The 19,582-nt window shown below is 39.8% G+C and overlaps 2 protein-coding genes across 4 annotated transcripts in view; one reads left to right on the forward strand and one right to left on the reverse strand.

Moving 5' to 3' along the window:
• The window catches only part of GGCT (gamma-glutamylcyclotransferase), a 75,919-nt gene extending 74,048 nt beyond the window's left edge, over positions 1 to 1,871 (reverse strand). Inside the window, exon 1 of the mRNA XM_034404090.3 lies at positions 1,764 to 1,871. The gene's annotated coding sequence lies outside the window, so the exon portion shown is untranslated. The remainder of the gene's footprint in view (positions 1 to 1,763) is intronic.
• A 64-nt stretch (positions 1,872 to 1,935) lies between these two features.
• The window catches only part of ENTPD3 (ectonucleoside triphosphate diphosphohydrolase 3), a 35,175-nt gene continuing 17,528 nt past the window's right edge, over positions 1,936 to 19,582 (forward strand). Inside the window, exons 1-3 of one of the 3 annotated variants that reach the window (XM_034404087.3) lie at positions 1,936 to 2,238; positions 12,089 to 12,216; positions 16,085 to 16,202. In XM_034404087.3, the coding sequence (XP_034259978.1) occupies positions 12,109 to 12,216; positions 16,085 to 16,202 (226 nt within the window). In that variant the 5' untranslated portion in view covers positions 1,936 to 2,238; positions 12,089 to 12,108. Of the gene's footprint in view, positions 2,244 to 12,088; positions 12,217 to 16,084; positions 16,203 to 19,582 lie in introns of all 3 variants that reach the window. The other 2 variants (XM_034404088.3, XM_087894229.1) reach the window with 2 other exon arrangements.

A 19,582-nucleotide genomic window follows, 5' to 3' on the forward strand; every position in this document is an offset into this window, starting at 1 on the left:
GGGCATGGCATTGCTTGGTGGGCATGGCTTCGTGATCATGGCAGGGGAAGGATACTGTAAATCTCCATTCCCTCCCCAATCCAGGGGAAGGATACTGAAAAATTCCCATTTCTTCCTGATCCTGGGAGGATTACTACAGCATTTTTTTTCTTAAATAGTTAACAATACATTTGATGGTACATAATCAAAAATCAATCAATACAAAGTAAATGTTGCAATTGGTGCTGGATTTTTGGAAGCAGATGGTTTAAAATCCCCATAGTCCAACACTCCTAAATTAGATGTACTAATGGGGATAGCAATAGCAATAGCACTTAGACTTAAATACTTCACAGTGCTTTACTGGCCTTTCTAAGAGGTTTACAGAGTCAGCATATTTCCCTCAATAATCTGGGTCCTCATTTTACTGACCTTGGAAGGATGGAAGGCTGAGTCAACCTTGAGCCGGCAGATTCGAACTGCCAAATTGCAGCCAGCCAGCAGTCAGGAGAACTAGTCTGCAGTACTGCATTCTAACCACTGCCCCACCACAGATTATGGGAGATTCATGACAATAGGCTAAATTGCCGATATGGGTGAGCTGAGATAAGAAACTAAATTGTGAGGTCTACTAAGGACAGGAAATACAAACAGCTGCCAAGACTGATCCCTGGTCTAGTTGTTGTATTGGTACAACATAGAATCATATGATGGGCTAATGATACCAGAGAAGTAAGCTGTTAGTATTTTCTCCACATCCATGAATACTCCTTCACATACAATATTTATCTTGATGGAGCATGACAAAAGTGGGAAAACATAGGAGTCATTGCTATATGATTATTTTCTGCCCTTCTATGGCCACTTTTCAATAGCCAAAAAACATTACAATAACCTTTTCAAAGGACTCTGCCCCATTCTTTCAGAACTTCTGCATATTGATTCTCCATATATTTCTTCATGACATTACCTACAAACATTACCACATCTCAGAGTACCATCATCCTCTTTGTAACTTATCAGAATTTTTAAAAACACATTTGCCTTCTTGGAGGGCTGGATTTTATCATTTGTCACATCCAGAAAGTTTATTCTCAATATCTCATTTCACTGTATTTTTCCCATCAGCTTCAGTACTCTTTCACCTACCCAGTTATCTTGCAAAGAGATTACTGGGCTGCCTTTTTTGGTAAACAAATAGATAATTTGGAAGAAAGGAAACAGATGGTAGCAAGAGCTCCCCCCCCCCCAAAAAAAAGAAGAAAAGAGATTTTAAAGAGAAATAGGACAAGAACCACAAAGACATATGCTCAGTGAAAAGGGTCTGCTGGCATTTCATGGAATGGCTGACATTCTGCCCAGATATTGTAAATTGCTAGACTATTCCACTACCACTATTACAAGATTAATAAATAGTTGTTATCATTCAGGTCTGAGTTATGTTGGCACAGAAGCTAGGTAACCTGGATAAGATCATGAGCCTGCCCAATTGAGAAGTTCAATAATTCGTCTTCCCAGAAGGCTATAAAAGAAAATCTATAGGATGTGGAGACAGCCTTGGGCTTTCGGCTCGGAGATACGGTCCGTTGTATCCTGAAGGACTAAAGTCCCATTTAGGTCGCGCATGCAACTTAAACTACTGTTTGTTTGCCCAATTAAGAGAAGATCGCGGGCACGTATACAGCAAGCATCCCCATAGCTAAAATTCGGCGACGTGTTTTCGATACGATAATAAAGGGCGAAGAAGGAAACTGGCTCTACTCGGGGCTGCAAGGTGCGCTCACCTTTCCCCACAGCAGATTTCGTACCCACAGTGTCCCCCTTGCTTGGTAGTAAGAGGCAGAGAACCGGTGGATCGGCTGATGGCCGGCTGGCATTGTCAGCGAGGAGGGGGTTGTGGGTCGAGGTCTCTCATTTTTTCTTTCCAGATCAGGAGGCGCTAGGGCCCATCCCAGCGCCGATCTTTGTGCTCCGTGAAACAGCGAAGGGAGGGGCCGAGAATAGATCCAGGCGAATTTACAGCAGGGAACCCGCGGAGGAGCCGGCGAATTGGCTGCCTCCCACTGCGCAAGGGACATTTTCGTCATGTTGGTCCTGGTCTCCGATCCTTGCCCACCTGCTGTTTAGCCCGATGAGTCCCCGGCCTGATTGGAGCGACCTTCCTTTGCCCCCCACCGCTCAAGATATAAGACAGATCCAGTGAAGCCTCCCGTATCCTGGTCAGCAGTGACAATGTCCTGACAGCTGCCCCTGAGAAAAGTAAGGTAGTGCTTTTTGTGAGCAATCAGGTGTGTGTGTGTGAGACGTTCGCTATTAAAAGATTAGCAGAGAGAGGGAACCGCTGCGGTTCTGTGCAGATGGTCTGATTTGAAAGAAGAGAGAGTGTAGGATGCTGTACATCCAGGGCAGCCTTCCCCAACATGCACCCCTCTATATGTGTTAAGAAAAGATTGTCATCATCACCAATTGTGTATTGGGCGTTGTAATCTCTATACAGCCGAAAGGGGAAGTTAGGTTTAGATTTAAGGGGCTTCATAGAATGTGCATACTTGGTCTCTGTCTCTCTCTCCCTCTCCCTTCTTTCCTTCCTCTTCACACACAAATGTATACACATATATAGTATGTGGGCAGAAAAAAATTAATAAATAAAAGTGAAAACCACAGGAAGGCATATCTATATGGCCTGTGTCTGCCCAGAGGTTTGTAGGGTTCATAGACCTGGGAAAAACCCCTTCAGTAATTGATGAATTACCCTTAAATCTAGATCTAAAAAATTTAAAGAATGTTCAGACAGAGATTTGTAATAGGTTCAGCCAAAACAATAAAATCTTAGTAAGTTTAGACACATCAAGCATGTTTAAAAGAGAAAATTTTGGACAATATAAAGTTGCTTAACCATCTGAAACATTTTTTAAAAATGAAAATTGCTGTTTTTACTCTTAACTTAAAGATTGCCATTCTTTAAATGCTTCTCCGTGATGAATGTTATAATTATGCTTAGAGATAACATGGGTGATAACTAAGTATATTTATTTATTTATTTTGTTTGTCAAACATGTACAAGATAGCAGGTATAGGTATAAACATAAATATAAACAAAGGAAGTAAGTACAGATAAATGGGGACAGTAAGACAGGGATGGTAGGCACACTGATGCGCTTATGCACGCCCCATTTACGGATCTCTTAGGAATGGGGTGAGGTCCACGGTAGACAGTTTGAGGTTGAAGCTGTGAGGGTTGTAGATGTAACAACAGAGTCAAATAGAGCATTTCAGGTGTTGACCACTCTGTTGCTGAAGTCAGATTTTCTGCAATCAAGTTTGGAACGGTTTACCTTGAGTCTGTATCAATTGTTTGCCCGGGAATTATTATGGTTGAAGCTGAAGAAGTTGTTGACAGGTAAGACATTGGAGCAGACAATTTTGCGTACTATGCTTAGATTGGACTGCAGGCAGTGCAGTTCCAGATTGTCCAAGCCCAGAATTTCAAGTCTAGTGGCATAAGGGATTCTTTTTTTTTAATAAAGCTTTTTTTATTTTTTAAGACAAACAAACATTTAGTACATCATTCATTTCTTCCATGTGACATTTCGGTGTTATCTTCAAAGATCTCTTCTCTTCTCTATCTCTTCTGTCTTCAATCTCACCAAGTCCATTACAAAGGTTTTCCATTAGTATAATATTCTAATTACAACAATTATTTTTTCCTCAATCTCTTTTAAAACTTATTTATATCTCTTTTCTAACCAATAGTAAAATTTATTCCATATCTTAAAATATTCTGAATCCTCTCTTTCCTTTATCATCATAGTTAATCTATTCATTTTTGCACAATCTAAAATTTTTTTAATAACTTCTCCCTCCAATGGTATATTCTCTGCTTTCCAATTTTGTGCATAAACAATCCTTACTGCTGTTATTACATGTATAATCAAATACACATTATCTTTACTAATTTTCTCTGTTAAGATACCCAATAGGAATAGTTCTGGTTTTAAGTCTATATGTTGTTGTATCATTTCCTCCACCCATAACTTAATTTTATTCCAGTAGCTTTTTGCTTCAGGGCATGTCCACCATATGTGGTAATATGAACCTGGTAACTGGTGGCATTTCCAACATTTAGCTGATTTATCTTTAAACGTTTTTGCCAGTTTCTCAGGGGGCATATGCCATCTATAAAACATTTTGTATTGATTTTCCTTGTATGCAGTGGACATTGTTAATTTATACTTTCTTTCCCATAATTGTTGCCATTTATCCAATTCAATTGAATATCCAAAATTTTTTGCCCAGGCTATCATTGTTTCTTTTACTTGTTCTTCCTCTAGTTCTATATTTAATAAAAAATTATAACATTTTTTAATTAATTTATCCTCTGTTCCCATGAGAATCTTATCCAGCTCAGTCTTCTCTGAGTAAAAACTCTGTAGTTTAACATCTTTTTCATATCTAGTTTGTATTTCCATATACTTATACCAATCCATTTCATTTCCCTGTTCTTCCAGTTCTTGTTTCCCTTTCAATTCTGCCTTATCTGTTAACAAATCTTTATATCTAAAATTAAAAACATTTGGGTGAATTAAGGCTTCCATTGTTGATAACCATATTGGTATTTTCACATAATATTTATCTCTAACTTTTTCCCACACCAATAACAATGCATTTCTTATATAATGTCTATGAAAGTACGTATGTATCTTATTTCTACCATACCATAAAAAGGCATGCCAACCCAATTGTAAATCATGACCTTCCAGTGTTAATAGTCTTGTATTTCTTAGTTCAATCCATTCTTTCAACTACGTCAAGGCTGCTGCTTGGTAATACAATTCCCAGTTCAGGAGTCCAAATCCTCCTCGTAATCTCATATCCTGAAGCATTTTTAAATTTATTCTTGCTTTTTTAGCTTGCCATATAAATCTCCTTATTATCTTATTTAAATATTGAAAATAAGTCTTCTCAATTTTTATCGGTATTGTCTGAAATAAAAAATAATAATCTTGGTAATATGTTCATCTTTATGACTGCTATCCTTCCCATGGCATAAGGGATTCTATTGTGAGTAGAGGAGTGGAGTTTTTGAGTAGAGGAGCAGATACTCCAAATACCTCTGGACCCGCTTAATCGTGTTAATGTCTGATATACGGTGTAGATTCCAGGCAGATGAACTGTATACAAGAATTGATCTGGCAAAGGTTTTGTATGCCCTAGTTAGCAATACAGTGTTACCAGAGAAGAAGCTTTAGGTTAACAACTCTTAATGCCTTTTTGTCAATGCTGTTACAGTGAGCTCTGGGGTTTAGATCATTTGAGATTACTCCTAGTTCCTTGACAAAGTGAGGGTCGTCTACGAGATCGTTTCCGCCCAACTTGTATTTGGTGTTCTGATTTTTTTTGCTAATGTGTAAGGACATTTATTAGTTGAGATTTGGAGTTGCTAAATGTGCGACCATTCTGACACAATAGACAAGGTTGCTTTGTAGGGCAGCAGCATTGTCAGTGCTGTTAAATAATTTTACATCATTAGCGAAGAGGTCACAGCTGCTTTTAATATGATTGCATAGGTCATTGATGTAAAGCAGAAAGAGTGTGGGTTCTAAAACGCTGCCTTGGGGGACACCACTGCTAACAGGTGCCAGATTTGATTGGACCCTCCCTATTTTGACTATTTGTTGCCTGTTGGACAGGAACGCAGCTATCCACTTGTGCAGGGATCTGGAAATGCTGTAAGAACTTAGTTTCAACAGTGGTTTGTCGTGCACCACGATTTTATTTTAGGTAAGATTTTGACTTAACTGACATATGGAGGCTTTGTCTTGATAAGCCATCTACTTAAGAGTTTTCTGGCCTACTAATACCCATGCCATCAAAGAGGTTGTTCAATGTCTAATGGCTCATTAATGACAGCAATCAATGCTAGATCTTGTGTTCCTCTTCTCTTAAGCGCTCATTTATCATCCCTCTTTTACTTTAACTTTCTACATTTGTTGCCCTATATTTTAAAAGGAGGGAATAAACTATCACATCTTATACCTGAATTTTTATGCTCACTGACAAAAAGTTTTAGTAGGAAGCATTGTGCTTGTTTTAAAGTTGTCTGAGAACAGATGAAAGCAGCAACATGTAATTTAGGATTACAATTTTGGAAGACAGATGGAGGATTTTTTTTTGTTCCCAGTGAAGCCCTTGCTTTGCTAGGTTTCACATTCCTTGTTGTATTTACATATCCTAGGTAAGGACAATGAACTTTACCATTCAGATCAGGGGTGGGTTCTACTTACCTTTACTACTGGTTCGCAATGGGATCGTGCGTGCACCTTGCTTCTGCAAATGCAAGAAGATGACGACATCCAGGGTGGTGGGTGGGGCCTCCCGCCAATTTTATTACTGGTTCTTGCAAACCAGTCTGAATTGATTCAGATGCACAAGGAAGGAATCCTCCTTCCAAATGAAAAGGATTAATAAGGTTTTCCCCTGCTAAGTCATTTTTCCCTCCTCCCCATGAGTTACCATTTTTATACATCTTTTCTCTGCTATCTCCTACCTGTAGTCTGAAAGCCAGAATTTTCTATTCTAAGACATGTTCAGACCAAGTCTCAGTAATTCCTGCTTCACCTGTTTGCAAAATTCATTTATTAATGCCTCTCTTCTCTACTTTCCAGCTTTTCCAAAGTCCCTCCTTTTATTGGTTGTTGCCAATCTTATTTGTAGGTATCATCTTGTTTTGACATCAAAGCAAGTTGTATTTCTTCTTTTTAAAAACAAAAAGGTGTATTTCTTTTTGTTAAAAAACATGTTGAACAAACATTTCTTCTGCTATGTAACTTGAACAAAAAGAGATGTCTTCTGCATTGTCCAACTAGCCCTATAACAAACAAATTAGTATTCATGATAGAAGGGCATCCTTGATCCAAACATAAGATGCAACTTATGTTTCTTCAAGCAGACATATTTAACACATTTGTTGAGCTCATAGTGCAATACAAGTCTGCTAATTTTTTAGGGGATGACATTTTTCAATTTCATGAAATCTGGGAAAGAAATATTTTTCCTATGTAGTTAATCACTTGTAATTGAATTAAGAGTTTAGAGCTGGTTATACTATCTTTATTTAATCTTATATTCCTTTATGATATTAATACTGAAATATAAGAGGTGCTTGAGATTTTAGCTATTTTTAAAACAGCTATTGTTTTTATGGAGACAGATGGTTAATAATATTAATAATATAGCCAGAATATTGCTATTTCTTTCAGTAGTCTTGTAGTGTCTTATAGAAAACACCTCTTCAATTTTTTTTATATATTTATCCGGGAAGGATGAGTAAAGAATTTTGTGTTCATAAGCTGGAGACACACTATGGTTAAGCAAAGAGGATACCAGCTCTCAACTGTTTTTACAGCTTGACTATGTTAATTATTTGTAGCCAAAGGTGGCCTCAAAGAACCAAAGTCTTTTCTGTTTAAAAAGGCTCTTTTTCTGGACTTGTGAGTCTTGAAATAAAGATTTGTAACCAAAATAATATTTGAAAGCACTACTACATTGATATATTCATAATCTTAAGGAGAAATATAAAAAGTTTAGTTATCCATGTTCAGCATCTTACCTATGAAATTACTCTCAAATATATGTATACGAGTTTCTATTTTATTTTTATTTATTTGCTTTTCCTATTATTAATAAAAATATTGTATAAATTCTGTAAAAAGATACAGAAACATTTTTATAGAATGAAATAATAGTTGAATATATTCGGTAGCTAGATTTATCTGGTATTGGATTGCTTTCTCAGTTTATGATGATTATACCTGGCTAATCTTACTTAGGCCTTGAACTAATAAGGGTCTCTCCTGCTTAATACTAGAGCAGCTCTTTCTTTCAGGACTGTGGTCTAGATTGAGAAGCTGAAAAAAATATTGTAGAAGATAGAACTGGTAAACCATTTCTGTATTTGCTATCGGGAATATTACATAAATGCATCCAGGAGTCATATTGGTCTTGAAGAAGACCGTACTTGATTAAATAGTTTTTCCAGTAATTGTTTCTTAGCTACCTCTTGCCTAGAAGCTCAGTTTAGATAACATATGTGAATGCTAATCTAGGAGCTGTGGTAGCATGATGGTTGGAATGCAGCATTGCAGGCTAACTGTGCCCACAGCAAAGAGCTCGATCCTGTCTGGTTTAAGCTTAACTCAACCTTCAATCCTTGTGAGGTTGATAAAATGAGGACCCAGATTGTTGGGGGCAATATGGTCATTCAAATATGTTTCTGTGATAAAGAGGCTCACAAAGACAGCAATCTGTTTTGGGTACAATCTATCCAGTCAAGGTAACAACCCTAACCCAGAAAAGAAAGACTGGATAGTGACTATGTCTCAAAGGAATTCTTACTAATCCAACAACAGTGCAATCAAGACACATCCTCCCAATAAAGCATGTTCATGGAGTACATATTACACCGATATAATGTGAAGGCCCCGACTAATGAATCTAAGCAAATCAGAACTCTGAGACTTGGCTCCTTCTCAAAGGTCTTCTTTATTGAGTATATCGTATCAACAGCTTCACTGGAAAACCAATTCTAAATCTTTCCTGCAGTTTCAATATAATTAAACTAGGAAATAATCCCATCCGCGAGTGTCACAGGTCAAATTGGTCAATTGGGTTAATTGGTGGGCTCTTCAGTCACTCCTTCTCCAACTTTATCTGTTGCCAGTAGAGATGACTTGGTTCTCATGAGAAAGCTCTTTGTTGTGTCTAATAATGCATTCCAACCTCCTTCCCCCCTTCCCCCTGTGTGGCAACTGAGGAATAAAAAGATGGTTGTGGCCAGGTTCAGTTCGAAGTTGACAGTCAGCTCTCCCCCTTACCATGTTTCCTCAGAAATAAGACCCACCCCAAAAACAAGCCCTAGCCTGATTTTGGGGGGTGGGTGTAATATAAGCCCAGAGGATGCACCACTCCCACCAGACCCTTGGCGCAGTGTAGATATCTATAAATCCGATTACAGAGGCAGAGGCAGAGGCAGAGACAGGCAATCTGGATGTGCTGCCAGTTGCCTGCCTCACAGGAGGCTCACGGGAGGCTTGTGTGGCGGCATTGGGGAGAAAAGCAGGCAATTCGTGCAGGCGCCTGCCCAGCATGGCTATGGCCAAACCAAGAGACAGTGGGATAGAGTGGGTGACATGTTGGGATTCCCTGCCTCCCCCCCCCCCCGCCTCTGCCTCCATCTGTCTCTGCCACACAATTTTCACCCAGAGGGAGATGAAACTGCTTGTAAATTAGATGCTCCATTTCAAAGCATTCCATTTGCAAGCAGATATAGCTTTGAGTTGCCTTCGTTTCCCCATCAGAATGGTGTTTTGCCTGGCTGCATTGCTCAGCCTCCTGCTCTGGTGCTGCGCCAGTGCCAGAAGAATTGAACTGGTAGCCACATGGGCTTGTGCTGCACATGGCTGGTGATGCTGCCACCATCAGGCAATTGTCGGGGTGTGGAGCCACAGGAGTCCTGAGATAAGCTGGTGTGCATGTTGGGCAGCTCCACACACACACCCCAACTTGCAGCGGTGGCACTCAAAAATTATTAAGAATAATTATTATTAATGACTACTGTAGAATGGCAAAAGAAAGCAAAGATAGGTCCTTATGTGATTCCAAAATTTCCGGAACACCATTTGAACACCATCAGCAGTGACAAAATCACCATCAGTCAATTGCAAAAGGCAGCTTTACCTGGAACAGCTTATATCCTGTGACAATATGCTTAACACCATTGAACATTCACATCTACCAATCCCAGGTGCTTTTAGGGTTGCCAGGTCTGCTTCCAAAAAATAGTGGACAAGCGGGGGGGGGGGGTTAAGTAGTAAAAAAATAAAAAAAAATTTTACAATTAAATTATATATTTTCTTACAAACATTTTAACACATATTAAAATAATCACTTCAAAACTTTACTTAAAGTTCAAAACATCAAATATATTATAATAATATGTAAAATATTAAATTACATTTTACTTTGCTGTCGTGTGTATTTTTTATTTGACTGCGCAGCTTTGATCAATTCTTTGTGTTTAAGGAATAATTCTTTAATTTCAGTACAACGTTGAGAAATATTAAAAAATATACAAAGTTCACTTCAAACTGATACAAGCAGTCGGTTACGTTCGTCAGTCCACAAATTTCCCATGACGCTGAAAATTCGTTCAACATTTGCATTTGATACCGGAATTGATGCACAATACTGGAACAGTTTCAGTAAACTCAGAGCTGGCTCTTTCTTGAAAAAGTACGTCCACTTATCAAGGGATGAATCGCCCTGCAGCTGAACATAAACTTCTTCTAAGGCAGAAATTTCATCGAAGAGAGTGTTGGGTGGAAGTTCTTCTCGCCATGGTGATAATAACCAGATGTTCGGCATTTCTTCTAAAGTTGGAGGATTATTGCGATCAATTAGATTGAAACAACTTAGCGTCTCATCTACTGAATCGGTGAAATTATACCACTTTTCTAGGTACCCAATGGCTCTTTGATACATGTTGATGGCTTCTTTCTTGAGCATTCTCAGGCAAATGTTTTTTACGTAAAGCAAATAAAACTTTCATTCCAAAAAACTGCTCATCGTATTTTTTTTTGCAAAGAATCACGCAGCTTACACATGATAATGTGAAGATCACATGCAAAAATTTTCTTGCTTTCCAGCTTCAGTAGGGTGTCTTGCATTATTGACATGAAGAAGTGTGTGAAATATAAATACAATTCTGAAATTGTTGATTCATCGTCCTTTGCGAGTTCATTTCCTGATCTGAAATAAGGTTCCAGATAACCTTATGGCACTCATCAGATCCAAGAGAAATAAAATACGATTTTAGAGGTATCCAGTTTAAAAGAAGTCTTTCGACCGCTTTAAACAAACTTAACCAACGAGTTGGAACATGGCGCAAAACTTCATGGAATTCTGACTTACAAAACTCAAAAAATGATTTCAACTCTTCTCGTTTCTTCGCAGAATTCGAAAATTCGGCAAAAACCTTCAGCACTACATTTTCGATATCAAAAGATAACTGCTTTAATGCATTTTTTGCGCTGTTGTGTAAAATGTGATTATTGCAATGAGCATTCGATCTTTGTCTCATTCTAATTTATGAAAAAAAAGACAAAACGCGATTCTCCTATCCTTATTCTCTTAGACTGTACAGCTTTAGATTACTTACCATTTCATCATAAAGCTTTTGAATAAAAAAAATGTCCACTATTTTGTGAAAAAAAATAGTGAACATAATGTGAAAAAAGTGGACTGTCTGCTCAAATAGTGGACACCTGGCAACCCTAGGTGCTTTGGAAGGACTTGATAGGTGGATTAAAATGCAAATCTAATCTACATATCAGGCAATCAACCATAATAATATTAAATTGCATAATAATGCAATTATTATATGATTCTTTTTCATTCTTGCCATAGCCATGCAACATTTATTAACATATATGAATAAGCTATTGGAAAACACACACAGCAGACAAGACTGTCACAATATCTTGAATTGCTTAGAAGTGGCATTTTAAAAATCATAGTTTCTAAAGGGCATGCATTTGGGGAACGCTTCTGTGGACATTAACCATGGTATTGGTTCACCTATTTGCTTATGCCTTATTCAATGATATGCATGTTATCAGCTAGGTTTTAATTCAGATATAATCTGAAATGCCTCTTTATAGTGTGTAAAAAAGTTGCAGATCAGACAAATCAAAATTACAACATCTACTTGTTAAATTTTTGCTCAACAAGACAGAAGTTCTGTAGTAAAAAAAAAGAAGGCAATTCTACCTGATAACAATATATCTCTTATATATGCAATAAAATGGATCTATTATACAACTAATTCAGTCTTTCCAGCTAAGGCTTTTCAGATGTCCAAGGAATTTTGGAAGTTGTCATCTTATCTATATAGATAAAACCATAAAAGGCTCGTATTCAGTCCAGTAGACTTATCTATAGTCACCTTCCTCATTTCAAGCTAATGAACTTGGGTCTCAGATGTTAAAGTTCATTTTAAGAAACTGTTTCTTTCAAAAATTAATAATGTCATTTTTCTTCTCCTTATTTTTAGGTTTCCAAGTGTAGTACAAAATGCCAACCACTGTCACCTTAATCTTTCTGCTTTTAAGCATTGCCATTATTGTTACTATTACACTTGTTCAGATGAATCGGAAACTGATCCTTTCTCCAGGTCTAAAGGTAGGCTTAAATAATAAGCTAGGACTTTTGTAACATCTGATGTTTAACTGAGATATTAATTGCTGAGGCAATGACATAATATTGAAAACAAATTACCTGAAAATGCTCAGCCCAGGGAGAAACTAAGCTACTTTCCACACTTAGTGGCACAGAACCTGAGTGGCACTGTGCAGATTTAAGCCTGGATATTTTCTTTTTCTAGATGTTCTCCAGATGTGCTGCACATCAACAACTATAATCCTTAACCAGCACTTTGTTTGCTAAAGGACAAGGATAGGAAACCTGAGGGTATTTTGCTTAGATAAGGGGCAGGGGGGAATGCAGTGCATGGTAGGTTTTAGCTGACCAATTAAAAGGAAGCTGTCAAAAATATAAAAAAGTTTTACCATAAAATTGCAATCAAGAAGAGTTAACCTTGTACTTTGGTAATTAAATTAATAATTATGTAATATGTGAAGTTAATGTGTTTTCCCCAAAATAAGACCCTGTCTTATATTTTTTTGAACCCTGAAATAAGCACTTGGCTTTATTGCTCAAAAGCCCAATTGGGCTTATTATCAGGGGATGTCTTATTTTGGGGGAAACAGGGTAGCATTGAGAATATTTCTGAACTATTTCTGTTAAAAATCTGAAGCTATACAGCTCTTTGTGAAAGGATGCATTTTAATTATACAAATTTTCCTTAAGACAAGATTTGGATTTGATGGGTGTAACTACTAGCTTCCCATACCAGTTACAACTTATTGATGGCACTATTCTTCTAATTATCAATTCCAAGATAGAAGAAAAAGGGGGAAATTGCCGATGGAGTAAGTTCAGAATTTAAGATGCATTGCAAGTGCAATTCTGTTGAAGAAATTAATGGAACTCTAAGCAACAATAACATTTTTCACACAGAAACCTGAAAAAAAATTGCACTGTTTTAATACATTTCAGAAACTGGGTGGCTGGCTGTGATCCAAACCATGTCTTCTAAATCATTGTAAACAATAGTTAAGGGGAAACAGTTCTAGTTCTAAACAAGGCAGTAGAGCAGGGGAGGAGATAAATTGTGTAATATTTTGGACTTGTGTCATTTGCTTCTTTTAAAAACTAATCTTCACTAGCCATCCAGTACTTTGCAATTAGTGCTACAATACCAAGCAAATTTACTTATTTCCAAATAAGTAACTAAGAAAGTCTTCTGGAGTTCATCAAGATTTGTTCCCTGATCCAGTCTGTTTATGATTGCTGCCTAAAATACTTTATTTCTTATAAAACAAGACCATGTTGTTAAATATACTGGTCTGGGGCCTCTGAATTCAATGGACAATATTACTACCTGAGAATACTACCGTAATAATAATAGTCTTTGTTCACTTGGTCACACATGGATCACTTTTATTGTTTCTGTGTGAAACAATATCTGAGCATGAGAGTTCCACTGTATATATTTACCCTGGGTTACAAGATGGAGCTTTAGAGAACATTGTAAATCCTCAAAAGTCAGATGTATACTATAGCCTCAGTGAAAGAAAAATGAAACTCATTTTGTGAATGCAAAGAGGCATTGCATTTGTTTCTCTTGAATAATTGTACCTGCTGCTGCATAGCAAGTTTTTGACATGGAAGAAGGTTTGTACATTAATATATATGACAGTCAAGCCCTGGTTTGAATTATTTTGCTGCCTAAAGGCAAAGGCAGGCTGACCCAAACATTCCATATTCAGATATTAACCTGAGAGTGGCATTTATTTATTTAGAAAATTTATATTGCTGCCTACTTGCACATGGCAACTGAAGATGGCTTACAAGGCTATAAAAACCATGTAAAAGAAATAAAAATAATAAAAAGTAAAATAGTGAAATAATAACCCTACCCCCCACCCCCTGGTGACAACACACATTCATGCTAGCCATTTAATGGGCTCCATCCCGCTCTGTGTTCCCCAGGCCCACCGGCAGAACTACAACTTCAGGGCCTTCCAAAAAAGTGTTAGAGTGGGGACCAGTCTAATCTCCGGGGGGATGATGTTCCAGGGAGAGGGAATCACCATGGAGAAGGCCCTTCTTTTGGGTCCCGCCAGATGAATCTCATTAACGGACAGGACCCACAACATTCCTTGCCTTCCTGCTCTAGTGGGTCAGGTAGATGTGATTTGCAAGAGATGGTCCCTCAGATAACCAAGCCATGAAGGGCTTTAAAGGTGACAACCAGCACCTTGAATTGCACCCAGAAGCAAATTGGCAACCAATGCAGTTTCTGCAGGAGAGGTGATATGTGTGCATACTGAGGTCTGCATAAAACCATGTGGGCCACTGCATTTTGCATCAACTGGAGCTTTTAGATGCTTTTCAGGGGCAGCCCCATGTAGAGTGCGTTGCAATAGTCAAGACCCGAGGTGACTAGGGCATGAGTAACCGTGAGTAGGAATTGTTGGTATTACCCTCAGAACTTGTTCAGTGCTCATTTGAACATAGGTTAAAGTGTTATGTGTCATTAGTATCATGTGGGATGTGGATAGAATCACCCAAACCTTCATATGATGTGCTGATGATTTGCATGGCCTGGGCTGCCTGCCTCTCTAACTGCTCTCACAGTTGTGAAAGATACTGTCTCCAATATAGTGCTCTTAAGATGCATTGGATTTCAATATAGATGAGTGACATGGTGGCTGCAGATTTAGGGGAGTGAAGTCCACCACATCCAGAAGGCAACTTATTGGAAAAGGCTCTCTTAATGGATCAAAACAGGAGCCTTGTGGCGCAGCAGACTAAAGTGCTGTTAAGTAGCACCAGCTGCCTGCAATTACTGCAAGTTCAAATCTCACCAGGCTCAAGGTTGATTCAGCCTTCCATCCTTTCGAGGTAGGTAAAATGAGGACCCGGACTGTGGGGGCAATAAACTGACTTTGTATAAAAAAGAACACCGCTTGGGGGGGCTGAAAGCCCTACTAAGCAGGTATATACAAAAGTATGAAGGCTATTGCTTAACGCATTGTAAGCCACCCTGAGTCTCTGGAGAAGGGCGGCATACAGGAGCCTGGATAGCTCAACAGACTAAAAGCCTGTTATTAACACTCAGCCGTCTGTAATTATTGCACATTCGAATCTTTCCAGGCTCAAGGTTGACTCAACCTTCCATCCTTTCTAAGGTAGGTAAATTGAGGACCCAGTTTGTGGGGGCAATAAACTGACTTTGTATAAAATATACAAAAGTATGAAGGCTATTGCTTAACGCATTGTAAGCCGCCCTGAGTCTCCGGAGAAGGGCGGCATATAAATCTAATTAAATAAATAAATAAATAAATAAATATATAAATCGAACCAATAAATAAATAAATAAATAAAACAGCATTTAAGTAATATTACTAGTATTAAGGGATGGGCATGGCCAGGGGCCTTGGAAGAGTCAGGGGATAAGGTCATGTGATCAGGAAAAAAAAGAGAGTTCCTGTTGCTGTAGAGCAGGGGTGTCAAATTCAAGGCCCGTGGGGTGCTTAAAACTGGCTTGCAGGACTGTCTTGGAAATAGCAAAGGACTGGCCTGTGGTGCCTCTGGCAGCCAAAACGGGGCGCAGCAGAGGGGGCCCATGCCCCGTTTTGGCTGGCAAAGTGCTGCAGGAAGCGTCTGTCCCATCTTCTCCTGGCCAGCCCACGGAGGAGAACTACAATACTGATGTAGCCCTTGAAGAAATCCAGTTCGACACCCCTGCTGTAGAGTCTCTCTCTCTCTCTCCATCCCTCTCTCTCTCTTTCTGCCTTGCATTAGGACCACACAAATACCATCCAAGTATAATATAATATAAATATAGAATATTGAGCTTGTATAAGAACTCAGTGGCTACTTTTCAGGATTATAATCTGTTTTTTCTCTCTGCCCTCCTCAGTATGGAATAGTGCTTGATGCTGGTTCATCTCGGACAACAGTCTATGTATATGAATGGCCAGCAGAAAAAGAAAATAATACTGGAGTAGTAAGTCAAACCTTCAAGTGTAATGTGAAAGGTGAGGAAGAAATATTGAAATAATTGCATAGAGTAAAAAAAAATCACAAGAATTGAACTGTCTTGATGGAAGAGAATGAGGACAATCAGTTTATATGTCTGAGTCACATAAAGTGCATGATAAAATGATTTTGTATCCTGAGTCAAGGATGTCTTCTCTGCTTAGAATGGCTACAGGAAAAGGACAGATTTTCAACTCTGGAATCTAACCAGACAAAATCATACATAAATGGTTACATTCATGACTATGGAACTATTACACTAATAGAGGAAATATGTATGCTTTTATCTCACATTAATTCTATGGATCTTTTATCATTCTTCTTTCTTATCTTCTCTATATCTTAAAGTAAGAGGAGTCAGTCTGATAAAGAGATTACCTGCATAGTCACTTAGTTTCATAGGCAGAATATGTAGCCTGACCTGATCAGGGCTCACCAGTTTCATCACTAATCTTTCACGTTTTGGACAAAGTGATTTCCAAATTAACCAGACTTTAAATGCTGTTTGATCTGTTGCTTTTGAATTCTCCATGCAAGGGTGTCATTTATTTGAGATGGTATGTACTCTTTAATCAGGCAGATTTGCATGTTAAATGAGTTCTTCACTGATGGATACAAACTCACAAACCTCTGCTCGTGCAGACAATTAGGAATTGAAATATCCATGGCAACATTTTATATTCTTTCCGCACTAATTCTACTATAAAATATATAGGAACAGCAGCCTCCAAATAGAATCCTATCTGAAAATTACTAGTTTTAAAGCTCTGCTTTTATGACTAATGAAAGAATAGACAAGTCACAGTTTTCAGCACTCTCAAGCAGATTCTGTCTGATTATTTTACATGATCAGGATTCTTTTACAGGACCACATATTGGAATATTCCTCACTTTAGAATGGATCATCAGTCTTTCTAGGTGCTATCTTCCTCCACCACACATATCTTTGGATATGCTCAAAGTGAAGAGTAAAGTGAGGCATATCAAATATTATGTCCTTTTAAGGACATCCGCCGGGAATTGGCCAAATCCACCGGCGGGAAATTCAAATAGCTGTCTAGGGGGCAGTGCGACTGCCGGAGCGAATATAAGGAGAGCTCTGGCAGCGTAGTGCCAGTCTATTCCTACTCAATTCAAGGTACTGAATGGACCTGAGCTGGTCGCGTCTTCTTTTCCTGCGCCTGATCTAACATTGACGACGAAGGATTCAAAGAACCAAAGCGTCAACCTTGCACACCGCCACCTGAACTAAGAGCTAGTCACTGAGCTGAAGTCACGAAGCAGAAGCCACCTGAAGCATGGCTGCACCAGAATCCGCACTGCTTGCGTTAGCCCCTTTCAGACCGGGAAAGGAGAAATGGAAGTCATACATGATTCGGTTTCGCCAATTCCTGAGGGGCAACAACATCCAGGATCTGAACGATGACCACAGAAGAGCCCTGTTCCTGGCCCATTGCGGCTCCGAAGTACTGGAGATGGCTGTTGACCTCCTGGCACCGAGGGACATCGAAGAGATGTCATGGACCGACCTTCAGCAAGTGCTTCAAGAGCACTATGCACCGATGGGAACTCCAGTCGCCAACTGATTCACCTTCCATCAGAGGGACCAGCGGGAAGGAGAATCGATAAAAGACTTTGTGGCTGCCCTGTGTCAAATCACTGCAAATTGCGAATTTGACAATGTGGACAATGCCATCAGTGACCGCATTGTATTCAGCATGAGGCATAGGGCCCTCCAGAAAAAGTTCTTAAGCAGGAAGAAGCTAGTGCTTAAGGACGTCGTGGACTTAGCCACAGGTGCCGAAATGTCGGAAATAGCGGCAGCCGCAATGCTGAGAGCCAAGGGGATCCATAAGATCCAAAGAGGACCCCAATTGTCTACTGAAGAATCGACCGCTGGATCCAACTCGGATGAAGAGCTGGCTGTCCACAAGGTCTCCAGACCCCCGAGGTGGGAAATTGCCCAAAATAGCGGCCGGGGGAGCGCTGTGCCAACTGCAGAGGAGACCATGCCAGGGCCAAATGCCGGTGGAGGGATGCGACCTGCAGATGCTGCAACAAGAGGGGTCACATCGCTGAAGCCTGCTGAGCCGAGGATCCAGCCCCTAAGCCATCCAGCCACCATCCGCACGAAAATCGAGATGACTACCAGAGATCATCTAGACTGTCCTCGTACCAGCCGAGACGTGAAGAGAGGGATGGAGCAGTCCACCAGACGACCATTGCTCACACTCACGATAACAGCGCCACCAAGTACCACGTGACCGTGACCGTGGAAGGGACCCCTTGTTCTATGGAGGTAGACTCGGGATCAGTCTACTCCATAATAGACTGACACCAGTTACAGCGATTAAAGCCAGGAGTCAGCAAAAAGGACTTGAAACCACTAAAATCGAGGCTTGTGGATTTTGGCGGAAACCCCATCAGAGTCCTGGGATGAACATCACTCCAAATCTCCTACCACGACTTCCATGGCGACCTACCCATCACCGTAGTGGAGCACAGCCGCCCGAACCTGTTGGGAGTGGAGTGGTTCAGGCCATTAGGGCTCTCAATTAGAGGGATTCACCAAATCCGCCAGGACAAACTTGACACCCTCCTCGAAGAGTTCAAAGAAGTCTTCAATGGTAAGCTGGGGAAATTTGGGGGGAAGCCCGTTTCCTTCAATTTAGATAAGACAATTACGCCAATTAGGCTTAAGCCTCGCAGAGTTCCATTTGCCTTGAGGCCCAAACTAGATGCTCAGCTAGATAAGCTGATTGCCCAAGGCGTATTGGAACCAATCGATCATGCGGCATGGGAAACCCCCATTGTGACCCCAATGAAGCATGATGGATCAGTGTGCATCTGCGCTGACTATAAATGTTCGATCAATAAGGCTTTACAACAGAGCGCATACCCAGTTCCAGTGGTGCAACATCTGCTGCATTCACTTGGGAGTGGGTCCATATTTGCAAAACTGGACTGGCCCAGGCTTACCAGCAACTGCCAGTGGACGAAAAGACAGCAGAGGCACAGACTATTGTCACCCACAGGGGCGCATTTAAATGTAACCGACTCCAGTTTGGAGTCAGCGCAGCCCTAGGAATTTTTCAATCCATGATGGAACGCCTTTTGCAAGGCGTTCCAGGGGTGGTGCCGTATTTCGATGATGTCTTAATCTCCGGGCACTCTAAAACCCAACTACTTGAGTGTCTGAGACTGGTTCTGCAGCGTTTTAAGGAGAAGGGTTTAAGAGTCTGGAGAGATAAGTGCATCATTGGGGTCCAGGAGGTCAAGTTCCTGGGTTATCTCATTGATGGGACAGACATCCACCCCACCAAAGCAAGAGTAAAGGCTATTCACGAAGCTCCAGCCCCCAAAAACAAAGCGGAGCTTC

This window comes from Pantherophis guttatus, chromosome 4, assembly GCF_059756535.1.
Source record: "Pantherophis guttatus breed Tessera chromosome 4, ASM5975653v1, whole genome shotgun sequence".
NCBI classification, from domain to species: domain Eukaryota; kingdom Metazoa; phylum Chordata; class Lepidosauria; order Squamata; family Colubridae; genus Pantherophis; species Pantherophis guttatus.